Source organism: Petaurus breviceps, unplaced genomic scaffold (assembly GCF_028583685.1).
Source record: "Petaurus breviceps papuanus isolate PSGF00001 unplaced genomic scaffold, PetGlider_PUasm1.0 37, whole genome shotgun sequence".
NCBI lineage: Eukaryota > Metazoa > Chordata > Mammalia > Diprotodontia > Petauridae > Petaurus > Petaurus breviceps.
In genome coordinates, this window is record NW_027186296.1 from 59,824,571 (window position 1) to 59,847,959 (window position 23,389).

The 23,389-nt window shown below is 38.4% G+C and overlaps 1 protein-coding gene across 2 annotated transcripts in view; it reads right to left on the minus strand.

Moving 5' to 3' along the window:
* Nucleotides 1-23,389, minus strand: part of SLCO3A1 (solute carrier organic anion transporter family member 3A1) — a 355,744-nt gene that overhangs the window by 68,359 nt on the left and 263,996 nt on the right. For both annotated transcript variants that reach the window (XM_069098525.1, XM_069098526.1), the window contains exon 3: nt 6,774-6,872. In XM_069098525.1, the coding sequence (XP_068954626.1) occupies nt 6,774-6,872 (99 nt within the window). The remainder of the gene's footprint in view (nt 1-6,773; nt 6,873-23,389) is intronic.

Consider the following 23,389-nt stretch of genomic DNA (forward strand, 5'->3'; position numbering starts at 1 on the left):
CTTCTTCTTCTTCTTCTTCTTCTTCTTCTTCTTCTTCTTCTTCTTCTCGCTTTTTATTTTTTGGAGGAGGAAGGCAGGGCAGTTGGGGTTAAGTGATTTTCCCAAGGTCACATGATTAGTAACTGTTAAGAGTCTGAGGCCAAATTTGAACTCAGGTCCTCCTGACTCCACGGCCAGTGCTCTACTCACGGCACCACCTAGCCGCCCCACTTTCACTTATTTTCAGTCTCTCCCTGTCTATTGGCTGATTTCCTACTGGCTACAACCATGCCCATGTCTCCCCTATCCTAAAAATAAAACCCTCACCTTCTGTCCCCACTGACTATCATCCTATATAATTTCTGTCCTTTGCAGCTCAACTCCTCAGAAAGGCTATCTACCATAGGTTTCTCTACTTTTTCTCCTCTCACTCTCTTCTTAACCCCTTGTAATTCAGTGTCTGACCTTATCATTCCATTGAAACTGCACTCTCCAAAGTCATCAATGATGCCTGCTATTGAGAGTGTTCCCACTCTAATCCATCCTGCATCCACTAAAGTGATTTTCCTAATGAAATGATCAGCTCAGATCACCCCCTACTCTACAAACCCCAGCGGCTCTCCATTGCCTCTAAGACCAAAGACAGAATGCTCTGGCTGGCATTCAGAGTCCTTCATAACCTAACCCTCTCCTGCCTTTCCAGGTACCTACTTTTCTCACACCTCACTCTCCAAAATACACCCTTTGATCCAGTGACACTGGTCTCTCATCTACTCCACAAACAGGAGTAGACAAAACATTTCTTCACTCCTTCCATTTTCTCTGGCTATTCTCTGGGATGTTCCTCTTCCTCTACTCCAATTTCTGACCTCTCTGGCTTCCTTTAAGTCCCAACTAACATCCCACCTTCTATGGAAGCCTTGTGCAACCCCTCTTAATTCCAGTGCATTTTTTTCTACTAATCACTTCCTATTCATCCTTGCTTTGTACATACTGGTTTACATGGTGTCTCTCCCTTTAGATTTAGGTTCACTGAGGACAGCAACTGTCCTTTGCTTCTTTTTGTATCCCCAGTCCTTGGTGCAGTGACTGACACATAGAAGGTACTTAACAAACTGTTATTGGTTGATTGATTCTCTGTGAGTTGCTAGCTCACAGTGAATACTTAGAATATATTAAAAGGTCCCCAAATAATAATCTTCCTCTAGGCAGGCCCTTTCTGGCCATCTACCTATCCTTCTGTATCCTACAGATACTGAGAAATCTGAATTGTTTCTAAAGAAAAATTTAGATATCTGAAGACATCATCATTACTTTGCAGTGTTCAGCACAAAAATAGAGGGGAGCAGTGCATAGAACTGGAAGCCTAGAATCAGGAGTTTCTGTGCTCAAATCCAGTCTCAGATACTTACTAGCAGTATAATCCTAGCTAAGTCACTTAACTTTTTTGTTTATTTCCTCAACTCTAAAATCTGGATAACAGCACCTGCCTCACCGGGTTACTGTGAACATCAAGTGAGATAATATTTGTAAAACTCCTAGCATAGCTCCGGGCCTCTAGTCACCTACATAGAAATGCTCATTAGTCTCAGCAAGATCGAGAGGGGTGGTCACATGAGTAGTGAGAAGGATGAAGATTCAAGACATATGGAGGTAGAATAAAAAAGATTTGGCAGTTGATTATGTATAGTGGTGAGTACAAGTGAAGATGTCTCTGAGAATGAAATCCTTGGTGACTGGAAGGATGGGCATGCCCTCAAAAGAAATCGAGAAATCATGAAAGGGCATATAATTCTTTATTCTTTTCCTCTTCCCCACTCCATGGAACACTTGTGGTCCAGACAGTTTATGGAGAGGGGGCCTTTTGTGTGGTGGCAGAGCAGTAAGAATTAGAAGACCTGGGTTGAAGTCATGATTTTAGTTCAATTCAACAGACATTTATTAAGCACCCACTGTGTGTAAATTACTTGCCGTTCTGGGGGGCAAGTGAAGCATGAGGTTTAGATGATACATGGCTGCTGACTTCATGGACCAGTATAGCCATCCATTAACTACCTGTACAAGTTGACCCAGAAAATCTCAGCAGAGTTTTAATATATTTTTAAACTTTAATAGCTTAAAATGGCACTAAGACTTTTTAGGACACTTTGTATAGCCTTGGACAAATCATTTCACCCCTGTGGGCCGTAGTTTGCTCATCTATACAAAAGAGAAGCTTAGCTAGAGGATCTCTGAGCCCCCTTCCTATGCTATCATTCTAGAAAAAGTTTGTTGCTTATGTCCCTTCCCATTTTACTATTTTATCTATTATTTCTTTCTTTGGTTCTATCATGATGGAAGTTTCCTTTTCCTAGTTATTCCATATTTGGAATGCTTTCTCTCTGATGCTTTGTCTCCATTAGCTAAATCTTTTGGCTTCTTCTTGGCAAATATGCACAAAACACCCACCATTGTAAAACCAGCCCTCCTCTCTCTCTGAGCCCTGGTCCTTAATTGCCAACTGCCTAATGGATATCCCTATGTAGCTATCCCATCATCCCTTCACTCAGAATGTCCAGAACAGGCCTCATTATCTTTTCCCCTAAACCTATTCTCCTTCATAAATTCTTTATTTCTCTCTCGAGAGCACGCCCCTCCTTCTAGTCTTCAAGGTTCCCAACCTTAGAGTTATCCTTGATTCTTCACTTATAATCACCACCTATATGTAATGAGTTGCCATTTTTTATTCTACATATAAAACAGCTTTTGAATCTGTAACCTCTCTACTCATGTGGACACCACCCTTGTTCTTGCTGAGACTAACTAAAAGCCTAATTGTCCTCCCTGTTTCCAGTCTTGTGATACTCCAATGTACCTGTCACAAAGTTGTGAAAATTATATTCTTAGCATAGGTCTTTTTGATCATATAACTCCTCTGCTCAAGAAGCTTCAGAGGCTCCTTATTGCCTCTCGGATAAAATAAAAAGGCAGCTAGGTGGCACAATTGGATAGAACGTTGGGCCTGGAGTCAGGAGGACCTGAGTTTGAAACCAACTTCAGATATTTGCTAACTGTGTGATCCTAGGCAAGTCACTTAACCCTGATTGCCAGCTTAAGAAGGAAATGGCAAACCTTTCTAGTATCTTTGCCAAGAAAACCCCGAATGGGGTCACAAAGGGTCAGACACAACTGAACAACAAAGAAAATAAAATAAAAACTCTGTCTTTATAATAATTTATAAAATGTATAATATATACAAATATAATGTAGAAATAATAATATAAAATATAATAATAATAACAAAATTAAAAAAGTCTCTTCACAAGTTGCTTGTAGCCTGTCTTTCACGACTGTGGCTGTTGTCACATGACTCTACCTCACACATTATATGTTCCAGCCCAGATTGCTTATTAGCTGTTCCCTGTGAATGACATTCCACTGAGTGCATACATGCCTTAGCCTAAGTTGTTCCCTTTTCAGGTAATTCTTCTTATCCTCACTTCTGCCTTTTGGAATCCCTAGCTCCCTAGGAGGCTCAGTTCTACACAAAACTTCTTCTGATCCTCCACCCCAGTTTGTTAGCAACCCTGTACTTAGAAATTACTTTGTTTTTATCTAGCTGTACATATGTTGTTCATCCTAATAGAACATACACTCCTTGACTGAGTGGATTGTCCATTTTTGTCATTAGTTCGTCACAGCATAGTGGGCACTTAATAAATGCTTATTAAATTTAATTGACTTGGCTTTGTTGTCCATGGGTTTGTGTGACATTTTCATTCACCTACTAGGACTATAAGGCTTCTGTTTTTTGGTCTTGAAAAAGCAAAATGAAACTAGAAACTGCAACGTATCCAATTTAACCTCCATCAACCAAACAACCAATCTGGAGACTTGAGAGTCTATGTGAGAAGGGCAGATGGCAGGTGAATTGGGAACATTTGCTTCCTTGCTTTCTCATTGATGAATTTAGTCATCAAATTGAACTGGAGTGTGAATGATATAGAAAACTCTCCCGGTAATTTTTTTTTCCTGCTAGGTCATATACCTATTTGTCTAATGAGCTTGGCAATACTTTTGCTATGGGATATAAGATTTTTTAAAAGTAGATTACAAACCTAACTAGAAAACTGATATTTACTTATTTTGGGGAGGGAAAAAAGGGGAGGAGGAAGGGAGATAAGTTCAAGATCCTGATTGCTAAATTAATTCATCCAAGAGAAGCAAATTCTGCAGCAGTAGCCACTCCTGGGAATGGAAGAAAGGGAGGAGATGATCTCAGTGACCTTTTTTACTCAGCAAATAGTCAACCATATTTTGTACCAGCTGCCGATTTCATGCATCCTTATATGCCAGGCCAGGTTGAACACATTACAACAATTCTGCATGGACATGATGAAGGGGAGAGGTCACCAAGGTAAGATGGGGAAAATGCAGCCTTCTGACCAATCAAATTCAAGAAGATATGTTAGGCCAAGATAGCTTTTAACGCAAGAGAATGAATGGTGATGACATCATTATTATCATTGTCTATTGTCACAATAATACCATTTATATTATTTAGTATCAATACTTCTAGTAGTGATAAAAACAAATGCATAATTTTCTAAAATGTATAGACAACTATTCAGGAGCACCTAATTCCCCAAATCTTCCTCACATGACTCCACCCTCTGCAGGCCTTGTTTCTAAGGAAATACTATAAAATAAATCTCTACATTTCATCTTGCAGTTACAGTTCCATAACCCTTATATTTTTCATCTTATAAGAAATGTATCTGTTGACTACCCCCTGAGGAAGAGCTTTGACTTAAGAACAAAGGGTGTGGTGGCACCAGAACAGGAGTTGAGAAAACTCATAAAAATGTAGCCAACATTTACTGGGAGGCAGAAAACAGATTTGTAGTGAGTCACAAAGAAAATGAATTGCTGGAGCCCAAAGGATGCCACGATATACCTGAGGATACATTATTTTCTTTTGCCCTCTACTGGCATATAGTGGTAACTAACCTTTGTTAGTCACACCCATAAAGCTGAAAACCCAGATGCAGACTCAGGTCTTAGACTGGGGAATTAGCCAGAAGCAAATATATTGCCACAGGAACCAATGGTTTGTTTTATTCCTTCTTCAGGCAGACACTAGAAATGAGGTGCAATGTAATTTAATGAAACCAAGTCTGGGAGCTAGGAAACCTGAATTTCAGTCCTAGCTCCTCCACTGACTGGTTGGGTAGCTTTAGATCAGGGACAAAATAATATAAAAACAGACAAAAACTCTCTGTGACTCAGTGTCTCCATCTGTTAAATGAGGAATTTGGACCATATGGTCTCTAAAGTCTATGATTCTAGGATTCATTACCACTTTGTGGTTTTGATTCAGTGGAGTTATTATTTATGTTTAAAGAGGCAAAAAGGGTTTCTTCCTTTATTTGGGACTTCTCTTAATGTCCTTTATTTGCCCATTGCTCTTTGGTTAGTTATTTTTTTTGTCTTCATCATTACCCTTACCCTATTGCTCCCTTTGAGGTGGTGTGAATGGTTTTACATATTTAAAAATAGTCTTTCCCTATGAGGTCCTGTGGAACAGTAGAAAGTAGTCTTGGAGGTCAGAGGATATGAATTTGGATTAATAACCAAATTATCTGTTACTTAGTGTATTTGTGGCTTTAACTTCATTGGATCTTGTTTGTAAATGGAAAAGGTTGGACTCTATAGATGACCTGTAAGGCTCCTTCTAGCTTTGACTGTATAATCACTAATAAAGGTGCTAGCTGTAATTTTGATTATTTATTTTCTTTCTGATTAGCTGTAACTAGGGTTAAATGTTTTGGGCACCTGTTGGAAAACAACCTAGTTAAATCATCTGATAGCAGATATGTGAACTTTAAATAAATAAGGATTGACGAACATGACTTTTTTCAACTCATAAATTTGGAACATCATTAACTCTAAGTAAATATGGCAGTAGGATTAATGGAATGAATCAGAGAGTGACTTGATTGGATTTAAAATCATGTTTGCTACTTTTTGGTTGAATTAGTCAATTTAGCACTGTTGGAAAGATGGTAGAATTGAGAACCCAGTTGTCTTCAAGTTCTTTATTGATCTTTTCTGCAGGATAGATTGACATTAGCAGAAAGCATCTGCAAAAGCATCTCTCATTTTGCTTTCAGAGATTCTAATGATGAAAGAAGAAGAAACACTCATTCAGCATAGAATAAAGGAATTTAAAATCTGGAAATCACCTTAGGCATCAACTTTTACCCTTTGGGTGAGACCACCAGGATAAAGCATTTCTGAGATTGCAGTGTGAAAGAATTCATTAGGGTTTTCCCCTGCCCCCAAATAATTCTCCTGTGTATTCTAGGACCTTAATGAAAAAAGGCAATAGTTTCAAAAACCCTGAAGTAGTATCTTTAAATCACCCAAAGAGTTGAAGAAGGCAATAAAAATGTGCTATTATTGCTCATCATGGTTAAGTCCTCAATGCTGGGTAACATGTAAATCTACAAATATGTATTACACAGTCATATCACAGAAGCAGAACTGATTATTGATTTTACATCTAGTTGCTGCTTCTGAAAAGGCATGAGGAGAAGAGACAGACATTTTGTAGCAAAAGTAAAGGAAGGGGACTATGTGGCTGAACTTTGGAAATTCTCTTATTTTATATATGGGTTCAAGGTGAAACGTACAAAATTTGAAATATACAAATGATCACATTTGAGATCAATGACTATCATATGTGGAGAAGTCTCTGTAGATGGATAAAATGGCTTTGAACTTGAAATTCAGAGGAAAGACATTTTCCTTACTTGTATCAATGAAGACAGCATCCACATAAATTTTGGTACAGAAGGATCCCAGGATGAATCCACAGGCTGGTCCAAACACCAACATTGTAAAAAGGATCCCTGAAAGATGTAAAAAAAAATGAAGATTAAGATTTTCATTTTTGTATTTCTTGTATTAATCCCTATTGTTTCCATATCACTTTTATTTCTGAATCTATCCTTTTTCTTCCCTACCCAGAAAGCCATCCTCGCTAGATAACAAAAATTTTAAAAAGACATAAGAAAAAAAAGTTCAATCAACCCATCAAATCATCCGTCATGACTGACAATATAGGCAATATTTCACAACCAAAGTACTCTACCTTTACAAAGAAGAGAGGGAGGTATACTTTTATCAGTTCTTCTCCAGGTCGAATCTTGGGCATTACAATTATATAATGTTCAGTTTGAGACAATGATTAGAGTTAAAAGAACAGGAAAACTGTTTAGTTCTAATCAGCAATGTGGCCTGGTTATACAAATGTTAGAAATTGAGTTCAATTAACAATTTGTTCCCGAAACGACCACATGAATTGAGAACCCAGGAGATTTCAAATTCTTTATTGATCTACAGAATAAATTGCCATTAAAGAGAGGGTCTGTAAGATTCCCTCATTTTACTTTCAGAGGCTGTGCTAATAAAGACAAATAGTCATTCAGCCCAAATTAAGAAAATTTTAGATTTGTAATTCACTTTAGAGATCAGCTTTAGGAGAAGTGTGCTGGTAAATGTTTCATAACTGGCTGTATTGAAAAAATGTATGCAAAATGTACTTTTAAATTTAATGTATTATTAACATTTTTCCATCATTTTCTTAAGTCTAGGCAATCAACAAAGCAATAAACCAAACCCTGATTTGCAGCATTCACTAATTTCCAAGTAACACTTGACCCTCAGTAGCTGGTACCAGGTGACTCCATTATACCCTTGTTCCTTTGAACTTTCTGGTGAGATCTCTCAATAGAATGTGAAAACAGAATTTATTCTTCTATTGTAGGCTACTCCTATTAAATTTTGGACTCATCTGAAAGGTTGTTTTGGGAAAGGTACTGGAGTTAAATAGAAACAGAATCAGACAACTTTTCAAGGAGATAATATCTGTCTAACCTCTCATTTTGTAGATGGAGAAATTGTTAGTAAAAGTAGGACCAGAACCCAAGTCTTCGGGACTCTAGTTCAGTTCTCTTCACTATGCTAAGGTGCCTCCAGTCCAGAATTCTTAACAGTGTTATGATGGATAAAATAGTTTTCCTAGACTTCTCCCCAGGGCAATTTTGTCCCATCTTTGTTAAGAGTTCTCTTTGGGATCATATAGCCAGTCAAATATTCTCCTTTACTTGTTGTTTGTGAAAGATGTTATTTTTTTTACTGCAATTACCTCAAGGTATTTACAAGTATGATACAATGACAAATACTGTTTCCTCATTTTGCTGATGGGAAAATGGAACCCAGAGAGGTCATAAGACTATCTAGGGCTGAAAGAAACCCCAGAGGAGATCTAGTGCAGCATTTATTTGGCACTTGCTAGGTGTCAGAGATTCTGCTAGGTCTGGCATGTGAAGACAGTAGTGAAACAATCATGCCCCCGAGGAGCTAAATTGTAGGATGCAAAGTTATGGGCTAAAATCTCAGGGTATAAATACAAAAATGAGACAATTACTGCCCTTACGGAGCTTATGTTCTATAGGGGACAGTGGGGGAAGACGATACAACATGTTTACCACTAAGTTACTTCAGAGTGATTTGTGGGGTTGGATCATCTTATGACCAGAGGAATCAGAAAAGGCCTTTCATGTTGCACCTGAGCTGAGGTGTGAAGGGACACAGGGTTCCAAGAAGCAGACATGAGGAAAGGGAATATTCTAGGCACAGGGGATAGCCTGTGCAAAGGCATGAAGGCATGGTTGTATGTATTAGTGCAGTCTGGCTAAAACATAAGTGAGGGGGATTAATATGTAAGCAGCTTGAAAAAGTACACTGAAGCTAGTTTGGGAAGGGTTTAAATGTGGAACACTTGTGTTTTATCCTAGAGGCAAAAAGGAGATAATGACAGTTCTGGAGTAAGTACATGACATGGTCAAGATCTGTGCTTTTGGAATATCAATTTGGCAGCTCTCTGGAGGATGGACTGGAAAAGAAAGAGGCTAGATGCTGGCAGACCAATTAGGAGGTTATTGGAGGTGAAGGTGATGAGGCCTGACTGAAGGTGGCTGTGGTATGAGGAGACAGAAGGAGAGAGATGTGAGAGACGAGGAGGAGGTAGCATTGACAAGACTTGGCAAGCAATAGTGCATGGTGGTTGAGTGGGAGTGAAGAATTGAGAATGACTTAGAAATTGCAGTCCCAGCTGGCTGGAGGAATGGCAGTGCCCATGGCAGAAATAGGCAAGATAGAATGAATGGTGGGTTTAGGGAGAAGTTTGAGTTTTGGATATACTGAATTTGAAGCGCCTACATGAAGCCTATTTATTGTGTCCAAATGCACTGCTACGATTATATTACTGTACTCTAAAAGCCTCAGTGGCTCCCTAGTACTTATTAAATTCAACTTAAATTCCTGAATTAGGCATTCAATCCATTCCACAAGCTGGAGCCAATCCTGCTGACCTTTATCTCATAGCCCTTCATTTATTCTACTTTCTATTCAAACTGAAGAGTTCTTCTATTTTCCATCCCCCTATTCTTCCTACCCTTTCCTATCATAATATCTTTGCTGATACCATACCCCAACCTGAAACAGACCCCCCCCAATTTTATCCAAATATTCATCTGTGGCTATCTCTCCCTTCCTTCAAGATCTAACTTGAGTACCACTTTCTCCATGAAGCTTTTAATGACCCCCACTTTGTCCTCACTTTCACCCCTGCCCCTTGAAAGTAAACTCTCCTTCAAAATTCACTTAGTACTTTAGCTGGACCTCTTTAAAAAAAAATTCTCCCTTCTCTTGTTTATAGTGATTTGTAGATTCTTCACCCATTAGGTGGCAAAATCTGGTAACAGAACCTCTCTCTATCTCTTTCTCTGTCTCTCTCATCAGTCTGTATCCCAAGCTGCCCCAATGAATTCTTTGTACTTAAATAGTGTTTTGCAAATATTTGTTTAATTGAATTGAATCAAATTGCAAAGGTTTAAGTACTTAAGTGGGCTACTACTTAGATTGGTTTAATGCATTGTTGAAATGTGGATACTTGTTTTTTAGTTATCTTTTAAAAAATAATCTATTCTTGGTTTTCAACATTCACTTTTATAAGATTTTGAGTTCTAAATTTTTCCCCTTCCTCTCCCCTCCCCAAGAGGATATGCAATCTGATATAGGCTATACATGTATGATTATATTACACATAAAAATGTGAACACTTGGGGAGAGTAACAACAGAAACATCATGAACAACAATTATTACTATAATAGCTACCATTCATATAACATTTTAAAGTTTGCAAAGCACTTTACAGAAGTTATCTCATCTGATCTGCATAGCAATTTCTATTATCCCCATTTTCCGGAAGAGGAAATTGATATTGAGGGAATTTAAGTGACAGTGCCCAGGGTCACTCAGCTAGAAAGTGTCAAAGGTAGGATTTGAAGTGTTTCCTTGACTCCAAGTCTAGTTTTCTATTAACTATGGCACCAAATATATCATTATCAACATAATTCCAGACTGTTTTTTTGAGAAATAATTGCTGTGTAGGTAGTATGTGTGTGTGTGTGTGTGTGTGTGTGTGTGTGTGTGTGTGACTAGAAGAGTTTTCTAGCTAGAGACCTGGTCTAAGCAATAGACAGAAAGGTGAGCGGTGGCTTCTTTCAGAGGAGAGGAGCATCAGAAGTGTAGGAGAGGCCAGAGAGAAACAAGAAAAAGGAAGCAACTGCAGAGACAAATGTTTTCAGATTTCTATTCAGGCTCGCCCTGAGGCAAAGCTGTGAAGCCGGCGATGTTCTCTCACATGACCTACTTCACAAGTCTCACACTGAGTCCTTCTAATGCAGAGATTCTATAGGTCTGTGATTCTCCCTTTAGGTCTGAGGCAGGTTATTGGACAGATTTACAGATACAGTCAAGGGAGTTTAGCAAGCAAACATTTTGTGTCTCTTTACAAAGGAAGAATTTACAGGAGGCAGTTACAACAGTTGCTTCTAAGCCTAGCTCCCCAGCTTCATAGGATCTAGAGCTCAAAGGGGCCTTAGACATCAGCTAATCGAATCTCTTCATTTTGCAGATGAGGAAACTGAGGCCCAGAGAAGTGATGTGACTTGAATAAAGTCACACAGAGGCAGAGCCAATTAAAAGCCAAGCCTCTTTAGGTTTCAGTTTCCTCAACCATAAAATGAGGGAATTGGACTAGAACATCCTTTTGATCTAAATGATTTAGAGATACAATCAGATTCTAGAAATACTCTAGATACTATGATACCAAATCCTGACTTCTTGCCACTACAGTGTGCTGCTCGTAACCTTCTAGCTGATAGCGATTGTCCTTTCTATCCCCATCCCCATTCCCAAACCCATTCCCATCACCATTCTCCTCCTCAGGCCTTCCTATCCTCATCTTCATTATCAACCTTATCTCCATTCCTATTCCCATCCCCATCCTCCTCCCCTTCTTCCTCCCCATCCTCATCCTCATCCTCTTCACCATTCCTATCCTCATCCCCACAACCATCACTATCAAAGTCTTTCCAACATTTAGAACCAATATCCTCTCTAACCAGACCCTCCCCAACCCTCCCTGCTGCTCCAAGATGCCACTCAGGGACACCTGCTACAATAATCCATTTTACATACTGAAGATTTAAGAACAGAATCAAATGTATGTGGAGGGAGTGTTGAGGGGGTGGGATGAGGATAATACCTCAACCAGTGTTGGTATTAAGATAATGGTAATTAATAAGGGGCAGAGGATTCACAAAGATAAGGAAGGAAGCCATTTGTTCCTTTTAGGTGATTTAATATTAGCTGAATAGACAGCTACCATTTGACAAACAGACTCAGGAAATAACCAGTAGGGAAGCTGAAGATGGAATTCCCACATACTGGTTCTTAAAGCCTAGCTCTTTCTAGTCTGCCCTCTCTTTCAAGTCATGGGATAGGAAAAAAAGGCATGTGTGGAAATAGCAAGGCTGGCACTTGACCTAGCAATCATAGGAGATATCTGAATAGCTGGCTGCAGGACAGAAAAAAGCTGTAGCTTTTTGATAAACCATTACCTGCAATCAGTTTGGCTGAGCCAAAGCTGAGGCTTCTCTTATCAATACCTATGCACGAAGACTGGATAAGATTTTGAAATGAGCCTGTTTACGTGGACAAGAATAATTCTCTCTTTCTTAGCATGAGGGAAGGCTCAGGTTTCCAAATTGTTTGGATCACTGCTTTTTAGTTTAAAGCTATTGAGTATCAATCCTGTAGGAAGTTAAAGATGTATAAATAATGTCCTAAAAAGTCACCATTTGGGGAGGAAAAGTCTTTTTCTCAGTTGAAAACCGCAGGTTGAAATTTCTAAAGCAGCCCCTTGGTCATGTAAGCTGCTTTCCAACATTAATTGAAATCTTACTGCTATAATAATAATTTTCTCTCTGGTACAACCATTTGGCCAACCTGAAACACACACACACACACACACACACACACACTCACTGATGATACAGAGGAAAGAAAATTGAAATTTGTCATTGAACTTAGGAGTCACACAAATTATATCGGAATCTAGGCCATATCATTTACTACACATGTAACCTTGGTTGAATCATTTAATCTGGGTCTCAGTTTCCTCCACTATAAAATGAGGTATTGGGGCTAGATTGCCTCTGTGACTGCTTCTAGCTCTAAACCTATATAATAATTCAAGAAAGCACCTTATTTTGGCAGAAATTCATTTAAATACTTGTCACTTCTTATATAATAATGACTTTTCCTTTGAAGAAGATAACATTCTAAAACAGACCAAGAGCTACATTATCACTTATGGAAGTAACATTTCCTGCTCTCATTTTAAAGCATTCTCTGTTTGACCTTTCAAGCTGTATTATTGCTCCTCTGTGGGTCACAAAATAATAGGAAGAAGAAGAAATACACTGTCCAGGAACTCAAATCAAACCATGGAAAACACCAGCTACCTGCCTGACAGAGATGGGAATTTTATTTCATTGTGCTCCTTGCAAGGAAAAAGACTTGTGATGTGGTGCTGCCACCTGCTGTATTTCAGAAATGTGGAGCCTTCTTTGACCTTAGGTGGTCAGGACAATGAACTCCTGGAATTACAGGATTCTGGAAATAGAAGGGACATCCTAGACAATTTAGTCTAACTTGTACCGGAACGAGAATCATCTCTATAACCTTCCCAAGACCTCCAGATCACATTCCACACATGCCACCAAAACATTCATGGTTCTAATTGTTACATAGTTTTCCATTGCATCAAATTAAATCAGTCTGTGTCAGTAATGTCCAAAATTATTGACTATATCTATTGCTTCATGTAATATGTAGATTCAATAGAACTCCATTATACTTGTACCCAAATCATTGATAAAAATGTCGATCAAACAAGGCTGAAAGAGCCCTTGTGTATGGCATGAGAACCCACCTGATCCATTTTTCCTCCTTTCCCCCTTTGATTATTCTATTAGGGAAACAGCTGTGAACCTCTTCTCTGCTTACTAGTCCACATTTCTCCATATTTTCCACAGTGATGTCATGAAATAATTTATCAAATGCCTTAATGAAAGAAAGTCAAGCATCTCTTTCTGCGGTGTTCCCCTGATCTGGTAAGTATAAATGAACCAGGATAGTTACAATCATTAAACAAATTAACCATTATATTTCTTAGCAGATAACTCACTTTGGATTTTTTCAGGGTTTCTTTTTGATTAGGACCTTAATGAATGATTGTTGGTCTACTAATTTATTGATTGACGTGTAATTTTATTGATGTGGGAAACTCCTGGTGAGTAAACTCTCTCTACTAATGCCAATTGACAACTATTATGCTACTTAGTTTTAAAGAATTCCCAAGGGCACTAAGAGGTTAAGTAATTTACCCAGGATTCCCCAGGCAGTATGTGTCAGAGGACACCATCCCTAAATCTTTTACCAATAGCATTTAAAAAAATCAGCAAACATTTATTAAGCACCTACTATATTCTAGATACTGTGCTAGGTTCAAGAAGAACAAAGACACCATCATATGGGAAAGTGTTTCTATTCTTATCCATTCTTACTTCATCTCTCCATAACTTCATTTTCACATTGATTATTGGAAATGATGGGACTGTGTGCTCCTTGAGGGAAAGGGCATTCTCATGACTTTGTATTTCCAGTGCTTAGTAAAGTGCCCGGCACATAGCAGATACTCAGTAAAGGTTTCTTGACTCTGATATTGAATTTTATGGTCCTCAATGCTTAAGTTGTCTTTCTATTAGCAAATCAGGTATTTAGAAAATCACATTAACCTAATCATTCTATTTCTTGCCACAGATATTCTACTCATGTAAACAATCTACTAGATGGTAAACTCTTTGAGAACAAGGACTGTTCTTACTCATGGACAGACTTCCTAGCCTCTGTGAGCCCATACTTGGTCATCAATAGTCAGAGACAATTGTGGTGTGAAGACTCCTTAACCATCAGAGACCCTGATAAGTTTTCAGAGAGTTATTTGAGGTTCAGAGAAGGCAAATATCCTGTCCCAGATAGGTAAAGAGTTTGTATGAAAGGTAGAGACTGAACTTGGGTGTTCTGACGTCACCTCTAGCACCCAGGCAACACAGCCTCTCCTCTATACTTGGCAGTTGTATTGCACACTCAGAAAAGGGTCAAATAAAATACACAGGCTCAGCTCCATGGAAAATTCTCCAGTCTAGCAAATTAGGGGATCCCCTGCTTACCCCCTGCTTTAGGAACTTAATAATTATTCATATTAATTAATTATTAATAATTTTTTATAGAATTGAATTAAATATAAGCTCAAAGGCTTAAGAGATGACAATATGTCAGTGACTCATTACTACTGGTAAGTGACTAGATCACAGAGGAAATACATTTATTATGAGGTAGATGTATCATATATATGCATATACATGCACACATACATATTTAAAATTCCCATATATTTGTGTGGTTTTATACTAGTGATTCTTCTATTTGAACACTAATCCTTCTAGATACATCTGCATTTAGCAAGATAGCATGAGTATTTGGCTCAAGAAATAAGGCCAGGAGTTTCACTAGGAGTGTTCTGGAAATCTCAATTTTTATGAGTAATTAACTTCCCTCTTTAAGGAATGAATATGAACACTGATATTTTGGGCATAAGTATGCAAGTTCCTTTCTTTCTTTCTTTGTTTTTTCTTTCTTTCTTTCTTTCTTTCTTTCTTTCTTTCTTTCTTTCTTTCTTTCTTTCTTTCTTTCTTTCTTTCTTTCTTTCTTTCTTTCTTCCTTCCTTCCTTCCTTCCTTCCTTTTTAAAGAAAGTATTGCTATAGTTCTGTGCATACCCTTTGACCTAACGATGCTACTACTAGTTCTATGCCCCAAAGAGATCAAAGAAAGGGGAAAAGGACCCATATGTATAAAAATATTTATAGGAACTCTTTGTAGTGGCAAACTGAGGGGGTACCTATCAGTTGGCGAAGAGCTGAACAAATTATGGTATAGGTATGTGATGGAATGCTATTGTGTTGTAAGAAATGATGAAGGAAATAGTTTCAGGGAAACATGGGAAGCCTACTATGAATTGATGGAGACTGAAGTGAGCAGATCTAGGAGAACAATGTAAATAACTACAGCAATATTAGAAAGTTAAATAACTTAGGAACAGACCGATAAACATACTGATCAATCATAATTCCAGAGAATTCAAGATGAAATGTTACCCACCTCCTGATAGAGAGATGATAGACTTAGAGTACAGACTAAGACCCATATATGTGTGTATGCACACACACACACACACACATTGGGAACTTATTTTTCTTGACTATACATATTTCTAAAAGGGGTTTTATTTTTCTTGCTGGGGGTGGGGGGGGAAGAAATTCAGATCTGAAAATAAAATTTAATTAGAAAAGAAAGAAAACCTTGCTATAATAGTATAGAATTCCATTCCTATCTCTCTGACAAATGTCGGTATGACTCTCAAGCATGAGTTTTCTCCATTGGAGCATATACCCAATTAGGAAAAAGCTGCAGTGGTTGGGGTTGGTGGAGGTGGGGCAGGGAGGTGATGGAGAATGAAAGAGAGTGTGGGCTATGGGGACACAAATGGTGCTTTTTGATAGGGGAAATACTAATTTGTGAGTAAGCTACCTCTGTCCTTTGCCCAAATATGATATAGACACTTTTGCTATTACATGAATGAGCAACTGCCAGAGGTGAAGCAGGATTAGATAAATTAAGAGTATTTGACAACTGGAGGCCAGCCCTCCTTAGCAATGTCAAATGCAATTTTGAATTAAGTCAGAGTTAGGTAAGCAGTAAAACTGAGAGTTAATATCTGTATAACTACCCACTTTATGATCCTAGGAGAATCATTTAAGCTTTCCTGAATCTTAGTTGTCTCATATATAAAATAAGTATTTTGATACATGTCTCTTCCCTCGTAGAGATATTGTCAGAATCAACATAGTAAGAAATATACTATACAACAGAAATAGGGGATCTTTTTATTTTTAGTAACACTAATATTAGTGATTTTCTAAACCTACTAATCTCCAATGATGGCAGAAAAACTGTTAAAATGTATTGTTTTATTATATATTTTTTTAGATTTTTCTTTTTGCTTTTTGGAGGGGGGAAAGTAGGGCAATTGGGGCTTAGTGACTTGCCCAAGGTCACCCAATAGTTTTGTGTTAAGTGTCTGAGGGCGTATTTGAACTCTGGTCCTTCTGACTCCAGGGCCGGTGCTCTATTTACTGCACCACTTAGCCGCCCCTATAATGGAAACTTTGGGTAGAAAGAGTCACTGTTATACAAGCCTGGTTCTAGATTCTCTTCAAGGAAAGAAAGGTAGAAAGTGAAAAGAAAAAAAGACTTTGGACATGGGGAAGTTGGCCCTTGAACTCATCACTGATTTCTAGCTTGCCTCCCTAGAAACTTCAGAGAATTTCCCTTTGGGTGAGATTGGGGTTTCTGTTGGTTGAACAAGCTTTCATCTCATTCCCATCTAAAGAGCTCATTCATTATTGTATTTCTTGGGACATTTCAATCTATAGAACTTTTCTGATAAATGAAGGACACATTTATCGAGTGCTTACTACATGTAAAACTTACTGCATGCTAAGCACTTTACATTAATCACATTTGATCTTCACAACAAGCATAGAAGATAGATACTATTATTATCCCTATTTTAAAGTTGAGGAAACTAAGGTAAATAGAAGTTAAATGACTTAAAAGAGTCACATAGAAGTATGTGTTTGGGGCTCTATCTGAACTGAGGTTTTCCTGACTTGAAGCCCAGAACTCTAAGGCCTGAAATGGCAGAGGCTCATTAGAACCCAGGTCTCCCCAGGCTGCAAGACATTATGAATGTGGCTTCTCTAATGCTCCCTCTAGCTTCCCAGACCTTCAAGTAGCTTTCTTGGACCTCAAGGCTAGACACTTGGTGCACACTGAATTTAATCAGGGTGCCAATAGGAGTCACTTACAGCCCATGGGAGTCTGGAAATCTCTCTTACAAGCATCCCTAAGCAATCAGGCAGGAAAGTCATATGAGGTCATTTCCTTCCCAAGAAGCCTGGTGAAATTCAGGGTACTCTACATTTAAATTTCAAGGACTTGGGGTACTTCTAAGACCTCAGCTGAAGAATAAGGAATTTAACTAAGACTGGATAGAATAGTAGGCCAGTATGTACCTCCCTCCACCCACATTCCCATCATCTCTGCTCCCAACCTCCCAGGAAGTTAATCGAGGCTATTGTTCTCATGCAAATCCCTCAACTTTTCTGGGAATTTTCTTTCCTTCCTTTGTCTGTAGTGACCTAGAAATGTTTCAGTTTCCTTACCAGAAAAATTCAATTCAATAAGCATTTACTGAGTTCTAAAGTTACAAAAGCTAGGAAGGAAATAGTCTTGGCCATCAAAGAGTTTACATTCTATTGTGGGGAGTAAGCTTCTACAGCCAAGTACTAACACAATTTGTACAGTGTAAATAGAAGGAAATTTCAAGGTAAGCACTAACTGAGAATGGGGATTAATTAAGAAAGGCCTCCTGTAGGATGTGGCGCTGACCATATGCTATTTACTTCTATGATATTTTGTCCTTCAGATCATACTGCATTTCCTAATAAGGGTAAGTTTGTATTAAGCATTTCTTAATAAAAGTAAGTTTCTATTCATCAAAGCTCTGCCATCTAGCAAAAGCACTTCCAGTATGTAATTCAAATCACTGATGCTTTTGTCAAAAGCCACATGCTGAGACTTTGGACAGAAATAAAGAGGTTCTTTCCTTGCCCAAGCTCTCCCAGGGGGGATTGACACATCTCCAGATCCAAGCTGTTACTTCCATCCCCTACTAGGTGCCAGAGCATCTCTTCCTTCACTAAGTCATCCAAACCAAGATCCTTGAGGGCTCATTAGGAAGGATTGAGGGAAAATAACACAAAAATGGCTCGAGTAGACTGCACTGATATTTGGCTCCAAACTATAGGCCTAGTGCTCAGGCAACAGCTTCCTTCAGAGCCTGTGGCTGAACATTCCAGAAGGCAGGGCTATGTCATCGCCATTCCTTAGAGAAAGAGCATGGAGGTTTGATTTCCATTCCTTGGCTAATGAATTGCCTGCATCAGTTTGGGAAGACATGAGCTTGCTACCTCCTGGGTTGGCTCTGGTCTCTTCCAATGGCTTCAGGCAGCAGGAGATGCTCATTATCTGGCCGCATCCACTTCAAATGAACTTTGAGGGTCAGCTCAGGAGAGTGTCCCATGAATGAGCTGATGGACTCTTGTAACTTTAGGCTCCTTTCAAGCCATTTCTTATGAAATGGTATGGTTTAGTATGGATTCTATTCCACTTCCTGAAGCAGGGATAGGGTGTTTTGGTTGATGTTTAATATAAATTAACTGACAAATATTTATTATCTACTCTGTGAGAGGCACTGTGCAAGGGCTAAGCCCATAAAGACAAAGAATGAAATAATATGCATTATCAAAGAGCTTAATATGTAAGCGCATAACACATAACCAAGTTACAGGAGTTTACTCACAAAAAGAATCAATAAATCCTGCTGATTGTGAGGAATTAGGCTGAAGTCAGAGAATAACAGATTTTGAGAATTCCCTCTGTGACTTACCAGTTTTGTGTTCATTAAAAAAAAAAACAATTGCCATTTATAAACACTTCAGAGTTTTAATATATGATCTCATTTGATTCTCACAACAGTCCTGTGAGGTAGATGTTGCAGATGCTACTATCCCCATATTATAGACATACTGGCAATCAGAGAGGTTAAGTGACTTGTCCATTATTATACAGCTAATGTCAAGAGGCAGAATTTGAATCAAGATCTTTCTGCCTGCAAGACCATTATGCTATCCAACACACCTTGTAATTAGCTCTGTAAAATGTGAATAATACTTGTATTATTTACCTCTCAGGGTTGTTGTAAAGATTAGATGAGACAGCATATGTTCTGGAGTGATGGTAGTTCTGACTATGACTTGTTTATTATGTGACCTTCAGAGGGTCACTATCTCATCAATCAATAAATATTTATTAAACACCTGCCATGTGTCAGACACCATACCAAGTGCTGGGGATACAAAAGGAGGCAAACTAGACTCTCTGACCCCAACGAGCTTACAATCTAGTTGGGGTGGGGGAGAGGCAAGAGAATGCATCCATTGGGTATATTGGTGACAGCTTCTACCTTCTTGCTCTACAGATCAATTGATCTGTTTTCTTGAGTGTGGTAGCATGTGGAAAAGGGCAAAGATGATTTGTCCACAAAAGGATCTTAACTCCTGACCTTACACTCTAATCAACTAACATATCTATCCATTGTTACTTGGCTGTATAATAAGGTGCTTATATTTTTTCAATTTAAAAATTTTTTATTGGTTTGTTTTCATTTATTTTGAAACATTTATTGACACATATTTTTAACTTTAGTTATTTCCTGATATACTCCCCCAACATCACCCAGTGAAGCTTCTCTTATTAGAGAAAAAAAAACAAAGTTAAACATAATCAATTGTCATCCCTGACAACTTATACAATATTATGCTGTGCTGTATAGTAAGCTTGTGAATAAATGAATGGGAAAAAAAATTAAGCATTTACTATAGGCCAAGCATTAAAGCTAAGCATTAGGGATACAATTAGAAAAGCAAGACATCCATTAATTTACTTTGAAACTAATTATTGTGTGTCTATTATATGCAAACTCTTAGCTGTGAGAGAACCTGAAAATAAAAAAGGCAGAATCTGGCCCATATGTCCAAGCTCTCAAAGAATTTACATTGTAGTAGGGGAGATGACAAATACGCTAAAGCCATGATGTTTCCTGGTATAGTAGAGTGTGTGCAGGATTTCAGGTCAGGAGAGCTAGATTTAAATCCTAGCTCAAATATTTCCTATTTAACTATGGACAAATTACAATTTATTGAAGTCTCAGGTTTTTCAACTGTAAAATGGGAATAATAATATTCACACTACTTTACAAAGTATTTTCAAAGAAAGTGCTTTATAAACTTTAAAGCACTATGGAGATCTGAGTTTTTGAATAAAGCTTGAAACGAAACTTTTATAAGAGGCACAAACAAAGGGATACAGAAGCTCAGAGGAAAGAGATATTGTTTCTGTCCTTTGTGGAGTGGGAATTTGGGAAAGGTTCATAGCAAAGTTAATGTTGAGCAAGTCCTTGAAGATTGATTTTAAAAAATAATGGATGAGCAAATATAAAATAGTGAATGTGGATCAGCAAACAAGTTTGCTGAACCCACTGGGTTTTTTAATCAGCTGGGATAAATATTAGCAGATTAAAACCTTAAGTCAGTGAGAGAAAAGAAAATTATAAAATATAGCAGAGCCTTTTCTATGTAAGGATCTAAGGGAAGGATTATATACCTTGAGGTTGCTCTAGGATGTAAGATTTTCTTGAAATTAATTTCTTTAATTAAAGTTTTGCACCAATGATTGACTTCTGTTCCCTTTTTCTTCCTCCGTATTAAATATAGGAAAACCTCTGCACTACAAATAGGAAAATGGGTGAGAAATTCATATTTGTTTGTTGAATTGGAATCTGGTCTACAGAACTGGAACACAAGAAATTGGTAGGCTGCTGAGTTTGGGTGGAAGTACGGAAACAAGAATCATACACTGAGGAAACAACTTGTATTTACTATATAGAGCACTTAACAGAAATGACTTTATTTGATGCTCTCTACAACTCTGTGAAGGAGGCAGCAGACATGTTATTTTAGTACTTTAAGGATCTATGATTTCATGAGTATAGGTACACATCCAGCAACCCCCCACCCCAAAACCTCAGTGGATGGTCTTCATGAGTTGCTATACCTAAAACAAACAAACAAACAAACAAATAAAAACCCAGTATCCCCTGATGGTGATAAAGCTGACTTTAGCTAGACTGGTTGTCACACACAGTCCTTTCCTGGGCCCATAATTGAAACTTTTCCAATTTGTAAGCCAGTGCTCTCTCTGGTTGGGAGAATTTGGAGAGCCTGGAAATTTCTGGCCTCTTCTGCCGTCATTTGGGTGGGCAGTCTTTAAGAATTCAGGGTCATTTCCACGCAAAGACAACCCAATGGAATAGGACTCTGAAGGAGAGGTACAAATATCATTATTTCTAATCAGTAAAAAAAAAAGTCAATCTCTCAGAAGAGTTAAAATACATGGCCAGAAATCACACAGTGAGCAGAGACAAACCTCAACTCAGGTTGAATGGCTCTTTCCACTAAATTAAACTTTGGGGGGGGGGGTGGTAGCTTAGTGCTTTGCCTATAAAACAACCTACAACCGAAAGGAGAGAAAAAAAAAACAAGGGAGAAAGAAGGAATATGGAAAAGACTGTTTTCAGCATATAATCCGAGGATAAGGTTGCAATAAGAAGCACTGAAGTTGTATAGCTTAATACAAACATAGGACTTCTGGGGCCTGAGAGAATTGAAGCTGCCAAGTCAAGTTGCAAGTATAACTCTGCTCGATGTACATGCACGTGCAGGGTTATTCTAGGCTTCTTGTGATTTTTCATTCAAAATGATCATGGGTCCCTAGAGAGGAAGGTTTGGCTCAGCATACATTTCTCCACTAGAGGGGAGTATCTGACTGGTTGTAAAGGAGGTCAAGCTCTCTGAGCTGCAATACTTGGGGAGTTCTGCTGCCAAAGGAAACTTTCATGGATTCTTGGCTCTCTTTTCTCTTTAGTGTCCAGTCCTGCCCTCAATTTAAACAAGCACCCAACCCTGAAATCTGACAGGTGCACATTTTCTCTCCAAGGTGGAGCTCTGTCATAGATTCATGAATAAAACAATCCACAGAAGAGTAAGAATTTAGTGAAACATGCGATCCATATATATTCAGTACTGACTTCCCATTCAATTATATTCGATTTGCTCCAACAAATACTTATTAAGAGTTCACCCACTATGTACCAGGCACTGTGTTGGGTGCTGGAGACCACAAAGGAAAACAAACAGGCAGTTCCTGTCCTTAAGAAGTTTACATTCAATTTTCTATACATATAGAAAATTAAATGCAAAATATACAAGTAATTAGGGGGCACTAGCCATGGGAGGAAGAAGGTTTGTCTCAGTTTTTAGGCTGAGCTTTGAAGGAAGCTAGAGATTGCATGAAGAGGGAGGAGTGAGTTCTGGTCTGGTCATGAAGGACAGTTTACCCAAAGGTACCAAGAGCAAAGATGGGATGTCACATACAGAGAACAGGAAGGAGGTCAGTTTTGCTGCTTGGGTCATTCGGTTTCATCTCAAGCAATGAAGCAAATGGCAGTGGAGAGCTTGCCCATTTGGACGCCAAAGTTAGAGAAGACTTTTTGATTTGTCTATAAGAAATTGTCCATACTCTCATTCTATACAAAACACCAAAAGTTTTGGTGGCCCTCTGGTTACATGCTTGTGATAAAGGTGACTAAAATTGCAACTGGTGGACAAAAGCATCTCAAAGATCCTTTACCTATCACGCCCTTCGTGACATGAAGAAGCAACTTAGGGAGGAAAAATACCAGAAGGGCATTCCTAGAGTGCAGAGATTTAGAATAGATTTAAATTGATTCTTTAGCATGGGAAGGGACCTTACAGATTACTGAGTCCAACTCCCTACCTGATACACAAATATGATTACAGCATCCCCATCGGGTCACTGAGCTTCAGCTCGAAGCCCCCTGTTGGTAGAAGCTCACTAATCTAGAAGACAGGCCATTTCATTGTTGGGAACTTCTAATTACTGGACAGTCATTTTTATACGGTGCTTTAATGTGCTTTTCTCTAACTTTTACTCCTTGATCTTGTTTCTGCCCTCTGGACTTATGGAATATTTAATCTTTTTATCTACATGGATTACAAGAGAGAGCATTAAAAATGTTCTGATATAAGAAAAGGACATACCTTGTATTTTACTTACAACACTGTCTT